The 20,302-nt window shown below is 42.2% G+C and overlaps 2 protein-coding genes and 1 long non-coding RNA gene across 3 annotated transcripts; all 3 read right to left on the bottom strand.

The window, feature by feature from the left end:
• Positions 1 to 223: 223 nt before the first annotated feature.
• On the bottom strand, positions 224 to 1,745 carry LOC145813956 (uncharacterized). The gene is made up of 2 exons (XR_014357425.1): positions 1,413 to 1,745; positions 224 to 482 (listed from the first exon to the last, which is right to left on the bottom strand). It is a non-coding gene; the product is annotated as an uncharacterized LOC145813956 (long non-coding RNA).
• A 363-nt stretch (positions 1,746 to 2,108) lies between these two features.
• Positions 2,109 to 2,674, bottom strand: LOC114311972 (uncharacterized). Its single transcript, XM_082910444.1, has 2 exons — positions 2,326 to 2,674; positions 2,109 to 2,210 (listed from the first exon to the last, which is right to left on the bottom strand). Exons 1-2 carry the CDS (start codon positions 2,545 to 2,547, stop codon positions 2,118 to 2,120), a joined length of 315 nt encoding a protein of 104 aa, XP_082766570.1. The 5' UTR covers positions 2,548 to 2,674; the 3' UTR covers positions 2,109 to 2,117.
• An 8,201-nt stretch (positions 2,675 to 10,875) lies between these two features.
• Positions 10,876 to 11,625, bottom strand: LOC145813296 (uncharacterized). Its single transcript, XM_082908587.1, has one exon. The coding sequence runs from the start codon at positions 11,623 to 11,625 to the stop codon at positions 10,876 to 10,878; it is 750 nt and encodes a 249-aa protein (XP_082764713.1).
• Between the last annotated feature and the right edge of the window lie 8,677 nt (positions 11,626 to 20,302).

The following is a 20,302-nucleotide window of genomic DNA, read 5'->3' as shown; positions in this document are numbered from 1 at the left end:
TAATTTGAATTGTTCATTTTTTCAAATCCTATGTACAAATTAGTTATGAGAAAAATTAGATTGATAAGATAATTATAACTACATTATTTCATCATATATATTTATCTTAAAAAAATAAACGATAAGTATAATTTTAAAAATAATCCACAATTTTTTTTATATATAAAATCACATAATTATAATTACTAAATTAATATAATTCTGTTTATGAATAATTTACAAATAACAAATAAACAAATTAAATAATTTTATGGTATATCTACACCCCCACAAAGCCTCCAACTCACACAGTGGATTGGGAAGAATTCTCCCCTTACTATAAATAAGACAATAAAAGACTAATAAGGAGATTCAAACCGAAAAGCAAGTCCATTAAAATTATACTCACACCATACTAATAGATGCCGTTATTGTGTATCCAATTGTAACACCTATGAGATTACCATACTGAGCTATTCCACATAGCTTCACCTGGACGCCTCCTGAGAAAAACAGAAATGACCCAAATCCATGAATATTTGAAATTTCTACCTTTACCCATATCATAGTTTCAACAACAATAAAACTAATCATAAAATTAATCACAAAAGATACACGGGAAAAAAAATATAACTACAGATATTAAACATTGGAGCTTGTCATTGAATAATTATAAACTACTACACTTAAATTTTGCCCCTCATAATTCTAAATTGTAACTGTATTTTAGTGGTCAATTTAAAAATCAGAGGCAATCGTTATATGATTAGTTTCTGTGTTTCTAAAAATCGGACATTATTTTCATATGATCAGTATATGTGTTTCTAGACTTTTTCATTAATAAAATTATGGAATTGAAATTTGAGAGGTGGGGCTACCCCTCTATTACAGCCCATCCCATCCCATTCTATTTGCTTTTGTGTTGGAAAAATGTGAGGTGCCTTCAGGTGGTGTTCCCATGTGGGTTCATGACAGACCTGTCACTGGCTAACTGATTGTCTAACTGATCCAAACACCCATGTCTTCATCCCAGATGCTTCCTCTGTGTGGTATTGCCAACGAATTTGATTTACTGTCAATCTGGATTATGTAGTTCTGAAAGTAGTTTGGGACAACACTAAAAACATACCTATAAAACCCATAAAGAAAAACACCTTTACGGAGTGTTCTTTCTTTGGCCATCACATCATTCACCAAACTTTAAATTTTCCCTCAGTCACCAAGTTATATTAAATCATAATTGAAAATGGCAAAAATGAACAGCAAGAGAACCAAATGTTGATCAGCAGATTTTTTGCCCCTCAATCAATGATATTTTTTCAATCAATGACATTTTAATGGGCCTGATTTATTATGATATTTTTAGGCAAAATGGCAAGAGAAGACAACGAAGGGGAACGGAGAGAGAAGGGGAATAGAGACAAAAATCTTACCTTGCACAGATGATATGAATAAACCGTGAACCAGAAATGATGATAAATAGAAATGAACCCAAGTCAAGGATTTCAAAGCAAACTCAACATGGCATTTTGTAACATTCCTGTTATGGCAGTTTGTGTGTTGCTGTTGTGTTGATGCATAATCTATAATGTCTATAATGGCCATAAGTTATGGCAGTTTGTGTGTTCCTGTTAAACTACAAAATGCCATTACAGACAGGGGCCATAAGTTGATGCAGAATCTTCACAAACAGGGGCCACATAACAGGAACACAAAAAATGTGAGCCATTATAGATCTGCAGCATACCCCTAGCAGCCTAATACTCCAACACCTGCAAATAATTGATTGAAATCAATCCAAGATAATGTGAGCTTTGTGATAAACCAAAGGGTTTCCAAGCTAAGGCTTTACCCAAAACTTGGCATGCAAAACCAATAACTACAGCGTAAGCTATGATGATATGTTTCATGTAACCAGGTAGCAAGTGAATAGGTTTTATGAAATTTGTAAAATTTCCACTATAATCTCATGTGACCAACCAAGATCACCTTGTGAAGGATAGTATGAAGAAAGTGAAATCTGGACATTCAAATTTCATACATAAATGCTTCAACACTCGAATCTCTAACATTTTGTATTATATGGACATTCAAATTTCGTAGAACAAATTAAAATCCAAAATTGGAAAGTAAACCTTTCAGAACTTAATGATAAATCCCCATTCTGTCTCGGCAACGACCACGAACATTGCAATCACAACCGCATAGCACCGAAATATGCCATCAAATATCTACAAATATCCACAAAACAATAAATTTACATACAAATCCAGAGGCATATATCTAGAGAGAGAGAGAGAAAGAGAGAGAGAGAGAGAGACAAAGAGGAAGAGGGGGATTACATACATCAGATCCATCTTTGAAGGAACGAATGGCAAAGAGAATGTTGACAGAGATGCAGAGAATGGCAGCCGCAGAGGTTACGATGCTGAAACATCGACAAACGACCAAGAAAGGATCGGGTCTGGATCTAACTCTGATAGCGGCGGAGGCGGAGACGGAGGCGGAGGTGGAGGCGGTTGAAGCGCCGGAGTGTTGTTTCTCGCCCTGTGCGTTGTTTCTCGCCATTTTCTGGGACTTTCTCAGCCCCGAGAAAATTTCTGTGTAGCTCTCCCAAACACACACGGTAAAAGAAACCCTAAGCTTGAATCGAAGCCATAATATTTTAAATTTCTGTGTAGCTCTCCCAAACACACACACTCACACTCACACACAACATCACATAATATGAAAGAGATAGGAGGAAGAGAGAGGCGTACGTGGGTAGGTGGAGAGAAGTCACGGGCGGGAGATCTAACATTGGAATTAATCTGAGCCATATATTTTAAATTTGGAATTAATCTCAGCCATTGGATCAAAATGTATCTCTCATACATTTTATACATTTTCAAAAACTCTCTTCCCTTATATTATATATATATATATATATATATTTGAGTGTTACTATTAACACCTCATAAATTATTTTGGACCTCTCAATTTTTAGCTCTTTTTTATTATAATAATAACCTCAAATAAAATTACTACAAAAGATATCATTAATTTTGGGATATCCCATTTCACAATTAAATCTACACACCCACTACATTATAAATTAGGGCTTATGAGAGCACCCATCTCCATCACTACCCATCCATTTTCTCCAAATTTCACCTTCAAAACCTATCCACTCTCAGAACCTTGAAAACCCTTTGGCGACAATATTCCGGCAGTAACAACAACAACCATTTGATTATCTACACTTCTCCGACAATGACAAGGAGTGGAAGTTTTTTTGGCAATTACAACTCCATAAGACGAGAGGGGTACAACAATAAAAACTTAGAAGAGATTCATAACTTTAATGTTGTTCTTAGCTCAGAAGAGATTGGCCTTGTAAGGGTAAGTTTTTTGAAAAAAATAATAAAATCTGTTTGTTATTTTTTCAAGACTAAACTCCCAAACATATGATCGAAATTCGAGAACATAGGCCCGAACATTATTTATTTGTTTAGGAATTGGTAACCGAACATTTAATATTTGTTCGGAAACAGATAATCAAAAATTATTCATAAGTTCGGACCTATTTTACTGAAAAAACTACACTAATTATTGTAATTTTTTTCTACAATAGAAGAAATTATTATGAGAAAACTAAGAAATTATGTGTGTGTGTATATATATACACAGAGAGAGAGAGCATATCAAATGTGACAGTGGTGGATGAGGCAGCAGAGACAATAATCGCATTGTCTCTTCTTCTTCTTTTTCTTCGTGGGCTTTGTTAGGATTTTTTTGAAAGTGGGGTTTTTTTGGAGTGTAGGGGTGTGGGGGGTGTGCATTCAATGGGTGTAATATTTTCACAAGGACAATGTTGGTATTATTCAGAAGAGGAAAAGAAATTTTAAAGGTTTCAAAATTTATAAGTAGGAGTCCAAAGAAATAGGAGTTCCAAAATAATTCATGGGATGTTAATAGCATCACTCATATTTTTTTGTGGCTTTTGTATCTTATTGCTTGTGTTAGGTTTCTTGTTCGGTCCCTTGGGACTTATTGTTGTTCTTTTTCGTGCATGATATTTATTTTATTTGACCGCAATTAACTTTTCTCAAAAAAATTTAAAAAAACAATAGGAACTAACGCTTATAGACCTTAAATTTATGCTGAATGTGTTTGTGTGGTGAAAATTAAATTAATGAATTATGGGGTTGTTGGCACCATAAAATATTCTTATTATTATTATAATTAGTATTATTATTGTTATTATTTTCAGGACACGTGGCATCCTCTTATTCATTTGGAAGTTAAAAGAAGTGTGGTTATGTGGTTTGAAAATACTCTTGGATCCTGAAGGATGCTCCTGATCTTCTGATTGTCACCTGAAAAAGGGATTAACACTCCGGTCAGGGGTGCCGGAATTAGCACTCCGACGAACAAGTTAGTATATGTCTCTCGTTTGCTTGTGTCTTAAATTTCTTGAGTCTGTTCTCACATACCTCTCTTTGGTTGATGTTCTTTTTATTTATATTCGCTTCTGGGCCCTAGGGTCGGGTCCACTCTTAGTCCATCGCATGATTACTCATTCGGCTCTTTTGTCGTATGCCAATTTCCACTCGGCTGCCTGTTCAACTGGTTCTATGGCCGATTTATCTATTCGGCTCGATGATCCCTCTGGGGGGAAACCGAATAACTTATATCCTGATTTTCCCCAAATCTATTTGGCTTTTATACATAAAAAGATATTCGGCTTCCACAATTGCCCTCTAAACATCCTACTAATGGCAGTTAGTCGGCATGTTTGGTTTTGAACTTGGAGAGTCAAAAATACGGCTGCTTCCCTTATTCCAACGCAAGTGTCAGAACGTCTATGCTTTTTATGAATCATTATAATTTCCCGCCCCTTCGTACGCTTCATTCATTTAATGCAATTTGAAACCGTGTTGTCCCTTCGAATACATGTTTTTTGAATTCGCAAAGCTTCTTGGTTGCTTGCCAGTTTGCCTCATTCATTTCACGACCTCTGCAACTTGTCCTCGTTCCTCTTTGTCTTCCCTACTTCTTGTAATTTTTCCTCTTCTCCATTTCGACTCCCCTTTCCTTGTTTGCTGTTTTTTTTTTTTTTTAGTTTAGCATACTTCCTATCCTGGCTAGGTTGGCGAAACATTTGAAAGCCTTTCTTTCTGCGGATCGAGTTTCTGGTTTTCGACGCCATTTTCCCATTCCTAATGACGTTCATCTGTCACTCGTGGTAAAGAGTGTGATTGACATGGAGAGAACCGATGAGAGTACAATCATCTTTTCTCTCATGTCCATTACTAAGGGCGAAGTCCGTTTCCCCTTTCACTCGTTTTTTAGGGCCATCCTTCGTCACTGGGGTCTAATCCCTTCTCAACCTTACGTAAATTTTTATCGAATCATAATGGGTATTATAGAACTAAACTGACACCTTAAGCTCAATCTTGGAATCCCCGCTATTCGGCATTGCTATGCCTTGGCCAAATCCTCTGGCTGGCAGGGGCGCTACTTCCTTAGGGCCAAGGACACCGACCATCATTTGGTGACTATGCTTGCCAGCTCTAGCAAGCGTGTTGACGATGTTATGGTCATTGTCCGAGGCAACTGGGAATTCGGCGAGGGCGAAAATCGCCTAGATCCCGTGCCTAGATGAAAAGGCGAACCAGGTGGCCGCATAGTCCTCGATGTGTATTTGTTATGTATTTACCCAGCTTAGATTCTATGCACTTACCGTTTTATTTATGCAGGCAACAATTTGAAGAAAGTTCTGGTCTCGGCCGACGACGCTGTACTTGCACAAATCAAAACCGCGCTCCAGTTCTTTGGCCGTCCAAACCTCCAAAAGAAAGGGAGGGCGGCCCGCATACTTCTGAGATACGAGCCAACTTACTCTACGTTTTCAGCCGTAGATAACATTCTGATTCCAAGGGGAAAAAAGCAGCTTATGGCGCTTGTTTTCCCAAACTTCAAAAACCTTAGGCAGATTGGTCTAGAAGCTTCAGATTTAGAGCCGGCGAACGAACAAGTAGCCGAAGAAGTCGCTGAGCAGTCGAATCAGTCCACCTTGGACAGATTCGATAATCTCAGGAAAGAAGTTGACGAGGCTCTGAATTTGGCTTTTGAGGAAGCCGGCTTTAATCTATCCAACCCTCCATCCACTTCAGGGCGAGTGAACGCCTCCTTTAAAGATATTTTTACCGACTTAGGGGGAATTTCTCGGCGCATATCTTGAGAACATGGCTAGGGAGTCGCTCACGTAACTGGCCAGGAGGAAAAACGCAAAGAGGATGGCCGCCCGGAGGAGAGCCGAGACCAATCGATTTGAACCTCCGCCTGTTGTCCTGACTGATTCTTCTTCACTTACCCCTGTGGAAGAAACGGCTCAGATTGATACGGCTGAAATAGAGCACATTGTCGGCCAACGGGGCAATCAGGAGGTCGAGCAGAGGGGAGAAAAGCATCCTGCTGAGCACGAAGTCGACTCTGTAGAAAACTTAATCGATAAATGGCCGCGCATAGAGGAGTCAGACTTGGTTGTGCCATTTATCGTTCAACCAAGGATAAAGAATGTGCCGATTGCTTCTGATGCATCGGCTATGAAAGACCCTGTTGTGGTCTTAAGCATGGCCTCTTTAATTTCCCTGCCGGTTGACAGAGCAACCTTTCGGACGAAGCCGGATTTGCTGTCAATAGCATTAGACGCTCAATAGGCCATATTGGTACATGACTTGAGCCTTGTCTGCAGTCTTCCACCTATATATTTTTTTTATTTTTATTTAACTCTAATTCCTTGTTTTGCAGACGGTGGGTAGGATATCTGAGATTGGTCGCCGTCAACATGATGCTATTAAACAAATCAGCTTTCTTACAGCCGAAGTTGAAAGTGAAAAGAACGAGGTCGTGAAGGCCTCTTTAAAAGCCGAGTCCGAGGCGATAAAAGCGGTGGAAGAACGTACGAGGGCCGACGCCGAGGCAGAAAAGGCCAAGAGTTCTGACCAACTCAAGTTGGCTGCCAAAAAGAGGGCAAACGCGAGTGAAGACGCGATCAAGTTAGCCAAGAAGGTGATTGCCGAACTGGAAGTTAACTTGGAAGTATCGAAGAAGGCAAAGGAAATAGCCGACTCCATGATTTCCAAAGCATTCCAGGCTTAGAAGGACGCCGCCTTGGAGAACTTCGTGGAGGAAGTACCCAAGTTTGAGAATCGGGGCTTCAAACACGGTTGGCTCAAAGCCCTCACTGCCACTAATGTGACATTGGCACAGCCGATTCCATACAAGCAGGTGGACGTTGAGCCCCTGGAGTCTAACCCTGAAGATTGACTAGGGTGTGATTTTGATTTTTGTTAGGCATCTTGTGTGCATAGTTTTTTGTAGATTTTTGTTGATAGATTTTGTTTATTTATTTCGGTTCGAAGTTAAATGTAGGGTAATTTTCATGTGTAAAACGACTACTATCTGTACTCAATTTATTAATGAAAATTTCCTTTGCCTTTCTGTTTGCTGCATGTGCTAATTAACGGTTTCGTAGGATGTAAGATCATGAAATGAGTAAATTAAACATCTGATAAAATAACTGCGTATCTTTGCGATTTAGTTGAATAAATTAATGAAACTGCCCTTGCCTCAACTAATGAATGAACTGAACCGCCGAATATCGGTGGTTCATGGATTGGTTGGGGCACAACTTAGAGTAGATTGATGAATCTGCCCTTGCCTCAGCTAATGAATGAACTGGACCGCCGAATATTGGTGGTTCGTGGATTGGTTGGGGCATAACTTAGCGGCGCAAAGCCTTGAAATTTAGCTAAATAAATTAAAGAATCGTCATTTGCCCCAGCTAATGAATAAACTGGACAGCTGAATATCGGTGGTTCATGGATTGGCTGGGACACATTAACTTAGAGACGCAAAGCTTTGAAATTTAGCCAAATAGATTGATGAATTTGCCCTTGCCCTAGCTAATGAATGAACAGGACCGCCGAATACCGGTGGTTCATAGATTGGCTGGGGCACATCGACTTAGCGGCGCAAAGCTTGGAAATTTAATCGAGTAGATTGATGAATCTGCCCTTACCCCAACTAATGAATGAACTGGACCGCTGAATACCGATGGTTCATGGATTGGCTGGGGCAAAACTTAGCGGCGCAAAGCCTTGAAATTTAGCCGAATAAATTAATGAATCTACCCTTGCCTCAGCTAACGAATAAACTGGACCGTCGAATATCAGTGGTTCATGGATTGGCTGGGGCACAACTTAGCGGCGCAAAGCTTTGAAATTTAGCTAAGTAGATTGATGAATCTGCCCTTACCCCAGCTAATGAATAAACTAGACCGCCGAATACCGATGGTTCATGGATTGGCTGGGGCACATTAATTTCGCGGTGCAAAGCTTTGAAATTTAGCCGAGTAGATTGATGAATCTGCCCTTACCCCAGCTAATGAATGAACTAGACCGCCGAACACCGGTGGTTCATGGATTGGATGGGGCACATTAACTTAGCGGCGCAAAGCTTCGAAATTTAGCCAAGTAGATTAACGAATCTGCCCTTGCCTCAGCTAATGAATGAACTGGACCACCGAATATTGGTGGTTCATGGATTGGCTGGGGCACAACTGAGCGACCCAAAGCCTTGAAATTTAGCCGAATAAATTGATGAATCTTCCTTTGCCTCAATTAATGAATGAACTAAACCGCCGAATATTGGTGCACAGAGCATTAAAGAGAGTGCCTCAGGAGTGTTGCACCCGTAATGAATAAATAGGGTGGGCGCTACATACGCGTAGGTGCCATTTTTGCGTTCAAATCCAACAAACTGTGAGAAGGAAAAAGGCAGTGTGTTGAGCCTATTCTTCAATAGTGTGGACGACTGTGGATGTCAAGAAAACTATTCTTCAACAGCAGAAGGAAGGGTAAGACACTGGCGGAATTGGACGCAGAGATGAATCGAGGTAGCGAGCCTACGTGCACGGGGAGTAGGACGTCGGGGGAACATAAGAGGCCCTACTCCCCACGTCGTCGAAGTAGGTCACCTAGGAAGGAGAAACAGCAACGAGGTAACTCGCCTCGTTCGAAAGGAGAAACCAGTGGATCACCGCGCCTGTTGAGTTTCTCGGTCTTTGTTGGGAACAAACCGATGATAGAAACGGATTCGATTATCCATGACCTAAATGTAGCAATCGAGTTCACTCGACAGATTTTCCCCCCAGAAGTCTGGCAGTCGATGGTCGGCCGGGCTGATTATGAAGTTTTTCGGGAGGGCGTCCATGGAGCAGTGAAGGGGTTATATACCTTCTATGAAATCGACATGCGTCTTCATGTCGCGTGAAGAGAGATAGAGCAAAAGGACAGTCACATTCAGAGCTTGCAAGCCTGCGCAGAGAAGGCTGAAAATGAGCTGAAGAAAGCTAATACCTCTGAAACTCAGTCGGTGAGTCAAGTGAACCCGATTGTCGCGGAACGAGTAAACCGGTGAATTTTGGATCACCCGATTCCTGACCGAGAAATGGTGAGTATGTTCGCAATAAAAGCTGCGAAGACCAGGTCCTATGAAAAGGGCTTCCATGACGGTCGAAAAATTGGAATAGACAAGGCGAAGGAAAAACTAGCTGAGAAAGTCTGTCGATGCGAAAATCGTGGATTCAAGTATAGATGGATCAAGGCTCTCCAGGCCGTGGGCATTGATCCAGTGTCACCTTTATATCAGAGTTATACTTTTCCGTTTGAGGCTTTCGACACCGAGAAGACTGACGACGAGGATGGAGTCGAATAATTTTAATGTACATTGATCCGTTTTTATGTAAATCTTGTACTCACGATATATTTAATAAAACATTTTATTTGGAATGTCTATATGTTATTTCAATCAATGCTTGTAAATTAAGTCATGACCATCTACTACTTTACGTCAATCGCGTTTGTGCTTGTCAATCGCAATATTCACGAAAGGTGCTCCGAATTCGGAGGCTTATTCGGCCCAAACATGTCATTCACGCATGGGGCTCCAAATTCGGAGGCTTTTTGAGTTGGCCAATCGTGTTCACGAAGGGCGCTCTGAATTCGGATGCTTATTCGGCTCAAACGTGTTAATCATGTATGGGGCTCCGAATTCAGAGGCTTTTTAAGTTGGCCAATCGTGATTTCCACGAAGGGCGCTCCGAATTCAGAGGCTTTTTGTGTTGGCCAATCGTAATATCCACGAAGGGCACTTCGAATTCGGAGGCTTATTCGGCCCAAACGTGTCATTCACGATTGGGGCTCCAAATTCGGAGGCTTTTTGAGTTGGTCAACCATGATATCCACAAAGGGCGCTTCGAATTCGAAGGCTTATTTGGCCTAGACATGTCATTCACAGATGGGGCTCCAAATTCGGAGGCTTTTTGAGTTGGCCAATTGTGATTTCCACGAAGGGCATTCCGAATTCGAAGGCTTTTTGTGTTGGCCAATCGTGATATCTATGAAGGGCGCTCCAAATTCGGAAGCTTATTCGGCCCAAATGTGTTATTCGCAGTTGGGGCTCTGAATTCAGAGGCTTTTTGAGTTGGCCAATCGTGATATCCACGAAGGGCGCTCCGAATTCAGAGGCTTAATCGGCTCAAACGTGTCATTCATGGTTGGGGCTCCGAATTCGGAGGCTTTTTGAGTTGGCCAATCGTGATATCCATGAAGGGCGCTTCAAATTCGGAGGCTTATTCGGCCCAAACATGTCATTCACGGTTGGGGCTCCGAATTCGGAGGCTTTTTGAGTTGGCCAATCCTGATATCTACGAAGGGGGCTCCGAATTCAGAGGCTTTTTGTCACAACCGTAACTCACTAAGCAAGAAAGAAAAAGCATTGTATTAGAAACAAGAAAGATATACACGGTAAAAATTCAAAACAAGTTGTCATGCCGTACAAGTTTGCTTAATGATAAAATTTGCACAAGTGTGTGAAATTCCAGGGATGCCGTAAACTTCTTCCATCCATGTCTTTGAGCCGATATGCCACTGTTCCTACGATTGAGTCAATCTGATAGGGGCCGTCCCAGTTGGGACCTAACTTTCCGTCAGCGGGATTCCTAGCAGCGGGAAGCACTTTCTTGAGGACCAATTCTCTTGGTGTATAACGACGTAACTGTACACGTTGATTATACGATTTAGCGAGCTGTTGCTGGTACTGTGCCATGGATGCAAGGGCATGGTCCCGGTGTTCTTCAATTAGAGTTAAGTCCAAGACCAACATCATGTCATTTCGGCCCATGTCAAAAAGCCTCGATTTTAAGTTTGGAAGGCCGATCTCCATGGGGATGATTGTTTGGGTTTTAAAGCAAAGAGCAAACGGAGTTTCCCCAGTGGATCGCTTTAGAGTAGTGCGGTGAGCCCACAATACGCTGGGCAGCTCTTTGGCCCATTTGCCTTTAGCTTTCTCCAGCCTTTTCTTGATGCCAACCATAATGACTTTGTTGGTGGCCTTCGCTTGACCGCTGCTTTGTGGATAAACCAGTGAGGAAAAGTGGGGCCAGATACCATACATGTTGCATAGCTCTCGATATACGCCACAGTCAAACTGGGTACCGTTGTCTGAGACAAGGGCTCTTGGGATGCCGAATCTCGTTATGATGCTTTTCCATATAAAACGCTTAACATCGGAATCTCGAATATGTGTCAGTGCCATCGCTTCGACCCATTTTGTAAAATAATCCATCGTAACAATTAAGAATCGCTTGTTGCCTGGGGCCCTTGGTAATGGTCCAATGATATCAAACCCCCATTGAGCAGACGGCTATGGACTAGTGATAGAGTTTAACTCCTCGGCAGGCATATGAGTTAAAGGGGAAAACTTCTGGCATTGCTCACATTTCTTGACATAACACTTGACATCTGTTCGCATGGTTGGCCAATAGTATCCCTACGTTACGGCTCGATGGGCCAGAGAACGTCTGCCTGAATGGGCACCACAACTGCCTTCATGTATTTCATACAAAAGTTCCTCGACTTTATCCGAGTGAATACATTCTAAGTATGGCCCAGAGAGAGATTTTTTGTAGAGCTTCCCCTGCGGATCCAAGTAGTATCGGAGGGCTTTGTTTCGTAGTTTGTGTGCTTCTTTCTTATCCATTGGGAGCTGCTTTGAGGATAAGAATATGGCGATAGGGTCCATCCAACTTGGTCCCGGTTCAATAACGATGATTTGGACTGATTCTGAAGAGGCAATGCTCGGCTCAGGGACGAACCCTACTTCGATTGTCCGCTTAATTTTCTGAGTTGATGGTAGAGGCTAAGCAGGCCAGGGCATCTGCATGCGTGTTCTGATCCTAGGTTATTTGATTCAATTCGTGGTGATCAAATTTCACGAGCAAAGAATTCGCCGTTTTCATATAGGCTGTCATGCGGTCATTTTTGGCTGTATATTCCCCTTTCAACTGGTTGATTACTAGCTTTGAGTCACAGAAAACAAGCAGACGCCGCGCACCGAGGTGAAGTGCATTCCGGAGGCCGGTTAACAGTGCTTTGTATTCGGCTTCATTGTTTAATGCATCGAAGCCCAGTTTGACGGCCTGTTCGATGCCCTTTCGGGAGTCATGATTACTATGCCATCCCCAATGCCATGTTGGTTGGATGACTCGTTACAATACATCTGCCAAACGTCTCCAACATACATTCTCCAGTTGGGCTTAGTTTGAACCTGATCAGACTTAAAGTCGGCGAGGCATCTTGTAAATTCGGCTACAAAGTCGGTGAGCACTTGCTCCTTTATGGAAGTTCTGGGTAAAAACTGGATATCATGCTGGCCAAATTCTAGAGTCCATTTCGAAACGTGCCCCGATGCTTCCACGCTACAAAGCGCTGACCGGAGGGGATAGTCTGTTAGTGCCCCAATGGTATGCCCCTAAAAGTAATGCATCAGTTTTCTTGTAGCCATGACGAGAGCAAGGATAAGCTTTTCCAATGAAAGGTAACATGTTTCGGCGTCGGCCATTGCTTTGCTCATATAGTAAACTGGTCTCTGCTCCCCAAGTTCTTCCCTTAACAATACGGCACTAACCGCCCGATCGGATATCGCCAGATACAAAATGAGCGGATCGTCTGCCGTAGGTGTTGCCAAGAGTGGTGCTAATCGGAGATAAGACCTCAAGCCGTCCAAAGCGGCTTGGCATTCGGGGGTCCATTCAAATGCTCTGCCTTGCTGATGTGTGTGAAAGAATTGTCAGCAACGATCTGTGGAATAGCTAATAAACCTGTTGAGTGCGGCTGTCATTCCCATCAGCTTCTGAACCTTTTTGACTGACCGAGGGGAGCCAAGCTCTAGAATTGCTGTTATTTGCCTCGAGTTGGCTTCAACTGTGCAATGGTTAATTATGTAGCCAAGGAATTTGCCGGATCTGATGCCGAATGCACACTTTGAGGCATTCAATTTTATCTTGTACTTTCGTAGGATGCCTGTAATAACCCTCACCCCTGTTTACCGATAAACTACTGATTACTGCTAAACCGAGACTGATTATGATAAGTAATTGAATCAACTGAAATATTGAACAGATAGACTGAAATCTGAAATTGATTGATTGACTGTATCTGTTTAAATGCATTATGTATCTATTGCCTGTTTGATTATCTGTTCACATTCTATGTTTTAAACTGCTAATTGAAGGCCTTATCGGCGGCCGAATCTGAAATTGATTAGTGTCTTAAGATTAGTAGAATTAATGTGATTTTATGGTATATTTATCTGAAATTGATTTAGTATAATTAAAATAGATTAAAATAAGCTAATTACATAATTTGACTTAATTACCTTAGTGCCATCTAGTGGGCCACTTATTTGACACTTTAGAGGCTCATTCTTAGGCATTACAAAACATTTGTTCAGCCCTTTTGATGTTCATAACCGATCAAAAGAGGAGAGTGAGAGGTTTGGAGTGAATCCAACTTGACTTTGTGCATTGGCTTGAAGAATTGGAATATAGGTTGCAAATTAAGCTTCCTCACCTTGTATTTGAGGACCTAGGTAGGGAATTTACCCTCTTAATTGTGTCTTTAAATTGATTCTTGCATGGTTCTTGCCAAATTGAAGAGCTAAGTCATGAATTAGTTCTAGCATGTTGAGTTGTAGCTCTAATCTTGCATGCATGTTTGTATTGTTGAGTTTTAAGTTGTTTTCATGGCAAAATGTTACATGCATGCTCATAATTTTGTTTAAGTCCATGATTTCATCTTGTTTTGAAAAGAATCGGCTCATTAGAGCATGTATTGAAGTTTTGAATTGATTTAAACTCATGCATGTTTGCATGTTCATCATGTTCATGAAAATTGGTTTGAAATTGAGTGTTTGAAACACCCTTGGGCTTTGATTTTACAATTGAGCTTTGAAATCATGTTAAATTATGAGTTTTGGAATGTTTTCTGGAAAATTGGCCCAAGAGGATCGGAATTTGTGCATTTGAACTTGGTTTTGAGCTTGGAAGTTCAAATCTGGATATTCCAGATTTTGAACTCCCGCTCGAGTGGGGAAAGTGACGCTCGAGCGGGAAATTCGTGCTCCCAATACTTTGCACTGTTTTGACGTCCGCTCAAGCGAAATAATTGACGCTTGAGCGGGACCTTGTGTATTACGCTCGAGCGGCTATCGAGCGCCCATCGAGCGTGATTTTCACCTATCTAGTATTTTTGCCCTGTTTTGCAGAACGCTCGAGCGGGAAAGTATACGCTCGAGCGGATACCTTTGTCTGCATGTACGCTCGAGCGGGGAAACCTATGCTCGAGCGGGACCTCTGTTTTTTGAAAAATATTTTAAAGTGCATCTTTGAATTCTCATTTCATCCTAGGCATTCTTAGGCCTAGTTTAAGGCATCTTAATGAGGATATAGATGTAGAACACACCGAGGCAAATTAGGGATTAAGTTATTATCTTTCTCAACTGTGTAGCTTAGTGTGTGTTCGTCCTGTAAACTGTGTAGGGTTGGCGATTGGAGACGCGCTCTAGCTTAACTGTAGCCCAGAACTCTGTGAGTAACAACTGTGTAAAGATATGTTCAAAGATGAATATTTTCTGACTGTTAACTGAACTGCTTTTTGAATCGTTACTGTTAACTGAACGAATGTATGTCCTCTATTCTGAACTGTATTGTGGCATCCATAGCAACTGCTGTTTACTGTTACTGCTATTGTTACAGAGATCTCTGTTAGTTCCTATCTTGGAACTTCTGTTTACTGTTATGATGGCCATCATTGACTGTTCGGTCTCTTAAGACCTACTGTTTACTGTACTGCTATGCTAATGGATGTACCACATATGACTGTAATAACTGAATAACTGATATACTGATTGAAATGATTGTTTTCAATACTGTAAGGACATTCATTCTTAACCTCTTTACGTATTATGTTATTCACTAGGCTTTAGCTCACTGTTTATATATATATATATAGGTGTACAGGCACCAGACCGGAGCTAGGAGCGTGGGTTAGACTCCCTTTTTGTCAAGCCAACCACTGTGCCTCGCTGTCAGGTTCCGAGCCTGCCAAGCTATGGCTTAGGGGTGTTTTAATTTCCCCCGTCTGTCTCTGTATCTGTTTTGTAATGTTGTATAGACTGATAGCACTGTACTGTACTGTACTGTTTAATAGGGATTAGGTCCCTGTTCTGATCGACTGTAAATGTTGTACATACTGTTCTGTGTTGTTCATGTATATACGCATGAAAATTTTTTTTGCATACAGACTGTCACAGCTCATTGGACACTGTTTATTTACTATTTTGGCTTCCGCCATGCCCTTGTATTATTGTCTGACTGCTAAGCAGGCCTTTGGTAATCTCGGATTACTGGCCGGTTATGGTGCTAAACCCATAAGGGCGGGTTTGGGTTGTGACAATGCCGAATGTCTCTACCAAATTGGCTAGATGAGAGTGTTTTTCCTTAGATTTGACCACTATATCGTCAATGTATACTTCCATGATACGGCCGAGTTGTTCCTTGAACATGGCAGTCACTAGTCTTTGATAAGTTGCCCCCGTATTTTTCAGTCCAAAAGACATGACCTTGTAGCAATAGGTTCCTCTTGAGGTGAGGAATGCAGTTTTTTCTTGATCCTCCGGATACATGGCGATTTGATGATAGCCCCTGTAGGCATCCAAGAAGCTCATGCGTTGATGATGTGCCGTTGCATCTACGAGTTGGTCTATTATGGGCAGGGGAAAACAGTCCTTGGGACAAGCTTTGTTTAAGTTTGTAAAATCCACGCAAACACGCCAAGAGCCATTTTTCTTCTTTACGACCACAATATTGGACAACCATGTAGGATAGGTTACTTCACGAATTGCCCCGGCATCAAGTAACTGATCTACCTCTTCAACAACGGCTGAAGTATGCTTCGCGGCAGACCGCCGACTTCTCTGAATAATTGGCTTACATTTCGGATCAACGTTTAAGTGATGCTAGGACACAGATGGATCCACTCTTGGCATCTCGTATGGTGACCATGCAAACACATCGATATTGCCGAGTAAGAAGGATACAAACTCTTGTTTTTCAACTTTATCCAGGGAAGCGCCGATTATGAAGAACTTATCAGGATTCCCGTCAATTTCGACCCGATCCAGGGCTTCAGTTGCCTTTTCACTTGGAATCTTCCCAATGTCTTCAAGGCTCTCCCTATCCAGTACCTCAATTGAATGCACTCCCAACTCCTTTGGTCTCTTTGTAGCAAGAAGATAGCACGCCTATGCCGACTTCTGAGAACCTCGAATTTGTTCAATACCGTACTTAGTCGAAAAACGAAGTAGTTTATGATAGGTGCTTGGCGTGGCCTGCATGGTGTGCAACTGAGTTCTTGACAACCAGAAATTTTACATCTATTGATCTGGTGTCCGCCTGAACTGATAGTGTGATTTTGCCCAAAGGATACTCTCGGTTGGCATTAAAGCCGAATAACGGGTAATCAGTTGAAGACAGATCCGAGTCAGTGAAGCCAAGTTTGACAAAAGTTTTGTAATACATTATTTTCGAAGTGCTACCCTGGTCAATGAGAACACGCTCAATAGTGAACCTGTTTACATGTAGCTCAATGACAAGGGGATCAGTGTGGGGGTGAGTTACTTCAATTTAGTCACTATCATCGAAACTAATCCTTTCAGTTTCATGGGGCCGTTTTGCTAGCGTGATTCGGCTATGGGGGCTAGACTGTAACTGAATCGTATGCACCACGGATGACGTCGGCAAGCTGTATATCATATGAATTACACCAAGAGGAGGTAAGTCCGGCCGTAGAGCTATTGTATTTGTTGGATTGTTCTTTCGGATGTGTTGTGTAAGACAACCGTCTTGTACCAACTCCTCCAGGTGATCCCTCAGTGCATAACAACTATCGGTGTCGTAACCATGGTCTTTATGATACTCACACCGTTTATCCCGCCTTCTTTTATCAAGAGGTCCCGTTATTTTGGACGGCCACTTGAAGAACGGAAGGTGTTGGACTTTCGACAGAATCTTACTAATCGGGTCTGTTAACTCCGTTTATTTCTTGCTTGAGCGCTTTGTGCATCTGCTATCCACTTGATACTGTTCATTAGCTCGATGTGAACATTGATCGTTTAATCGGCGTGAGTCACACCTTTTGTCTCGTTTAGCTCGATTCCACGGCTTGGGGCTTCTGGATGGCACAACGCTAATCGGCTGAACGATTCCCGGCGCGGCCGTCTCAACGGCTTTATGTCCGGCTTTGACTCACAGGGCATCGTCTTCCACTTTGCAATATTCTTCGACCTTTTTCATTAATGCCCAGACTGTTTTAGAGGGCCATTTAGTTAATGAACTGTAGGGGGACTATCGGGATGCAATCACATCTTAAAGGCGGTGATGGCTATGGAGTCATTGCAAGCATCATCTACCAGATTGAAGCATTCCCAATAGCGCGCTGAATATTTACGAAGGGTTTCGCCTGTTTTAATTTGCATCGCCCAAAGGGAATCGGCTTGCTTTGGCTGGATCTCATTAGTGATGAATCTAGCCCTAAAGAACTTCTGGAGTTGATGGAAACTCTTAATCGACACCGGTTCCAGTTTAGAATACCACCTAACGGCCAGCGGTCCCAGACTGCTTGGAAATATTCGACACATGAGGGCTTCGTCGTCAGCATGAAGTGTCATTACTTGCTTATAATGGCGAATGTGATCGGTAGGCTTCGATTTTCCGTCGTAGAGGGTGAACGACGGTGCTTTGAACTTTTTGGATAGTACAGCCCTTACAATTCGTCGCACAAAGGGGTCATGCTTATCTTCCTCATCCGAGTCTTCGCTCCTCCCTCGTTTATGCCGTACATATGGACTTCCTTCAGATGAGCTGGATACATCAACTCATCCTTTCTTTCTAGGTTCCGGGGATAATGAGTCAGGATCACTGCCATTATTACGTTTCTGAAGTCGACGTCATCGACCATCCTCCTTTCCCCGGGGTTGACCCCCGTCTTGGCATGCGGCTTGTTGGGATTTCGTCACCTCCAAGGCCAAATCCTGGTGCAGGCGCTCGTTCTCAGCCATCATGTTCTTCAGTCGTTGTTCATTTTGCTTTGTTTGATCCATAATCATCTGCATTATCTCATGCATTAAGGTTGAGGGTGAGGTTTGAGCTACTAAATCGAAGTTCAAGGCCCGTCGTGCAGTGATATTCTCCGGTCCAAGCATGTTTCTTGGAGTGAAGTCGTCTCTTGGCGTAGTTTGGTCAGCGACTATCGGAGGATCTTCTGTGACGCCCGCCATGGATATGCTTGAGTATTCCCACAGACGGCACCAATTGTGATTATGTGGTTTGGAAATACTCTTGGATCCTGAAGAACGTTCCTGATCCTTTGATTGCCATCTGAAAAAGGGATTAACACTTCGGTCGGGGGTGCTGAAATTAGCACTCCGACGGACAAGTTAGTATATGTCTCTCGTTTGTTTGTGTCTTAAGTTTCTTGAGTCTGTTCTTACATATCTCTCTTTGGTTGATGTTCCTCTTATTTATATTCGCTTCTGGGCCCTAGGGTTGGGCCCACTCTTAGTCCATCGCATGATTGGTCATTCGGCCCTTTTGTCGTACGCCAATTTCCACTCGGCTGCTTGTTCAACTGGTTCTATGGCCAATTTATCTATTCGGCTCGATGATCCCCCTGGTGGGAGCCGAATAACCTATATCCTGATTTTTCCCAAATCCATTTGAATTTTATACAAAAAAAGATATTTAGCTCCCACAAGAAGTTATGAAGATGATGGAGAACATAAAGGACAAAGTGGATGAGTGAAAGGACACATGGCAAGACAATGATGAAGATGAGAGAAATGGAGTCCGGATCCTCTCCTTGAGGCACTCTCCTTCATTCCCTACTGGCAACGGCTCAGATGAGCCGTTGGACATCCAACGGTTCAGATTAAAAAAAAAAAATGAAATTTCAAACATTCCCGCCCAAACAAACTCAGCCAAACCCAAAGCTGTATAGGTTATACACGCACTTCTTCTCCTCCACAGAACCCACCTTCACCAGCGACCTACTCCCAACGGAAACCCAAGCTTGACGGCGACCCACTCCCAACGCCGACGACCCACTCGTGAAACCCAACCTAACCGATCGAGGTGAATCTTTTATCTATCTGCTTCGCAAACACACAGCTTTCACGCTCGTCTCCTACACCTCATTGAACCCGTCTCACCGGCGACCCTCTCGACGGCGACCCACTCCCCAAACCTAACCCATTGCTTTGCCCTCATTCTCTCTGTCCTTATTGGGGAGTCTTTCTTGCTGCTGAAATGGGTGCAGAGATAAAAGAGCTTGAACACTGTCTGAAACTGCTGATCTCAGCCGTTGCAGCCCTTCTCCACGGGTCTGAAAGGCGAGAGTGTTGAACACTGTCTTTGCAAAGGCCGAGATGTCGCGGGCAGAAATGGGGTTGAACACTGTCTGAAACTACTGTCCATCTGTTGCTGCTGCTGTGCATCTGTTGCGAACATAAAAGAGCTTGAATTTGTTCTTATTTTTGTGTGAACATGTATGAGGTTTAAATGTTTGCTGAAATTGTTTTTTGTTTATAGTTGCTGAAATTGGGCTGAAATGTGTGTTATAGCTTGTATTCACACTGAAATTGTACTGAATTTGTTGTTTATAAATGCTGAATTCTTGTTGCAACATATATGACTGTTCAATTCTTGTTGCACCAGTGCTAGTTAAGGTGGTTGTGTGTTCAATTTTTGTTAGTTTCTATTGATACATTGTTTTAGCTTTTCTTGATATTCTGCAAATGATTTTCTTGTAGAATATGTGAGTGTGATGTTCCACTTTCTTGCTGAGAATTTGGAAGGGGAAAAGTAAAAAAAAAAAAC

The sequence above is a fragment of the Camellia sinensis genome, chromosome 15 (assembly GCF_055761805.1).
Source record: "Camellia sinensis isolate YWXY chromosome 15, ASM5576180v1, whole genome shotgun sequence".
In the NCBI taxonomy this organism is placed as follows: Eukaryota; Viridiplantae; Streptophyta; class Magnoliopsida; order Ericales; family Theaceae; genus Camellia; species Camellia sinensis.
Note: the sequence above shows the minus strand (reverse complement) of the source record. Positions and strands in the feature narration are given on the sequence as shown.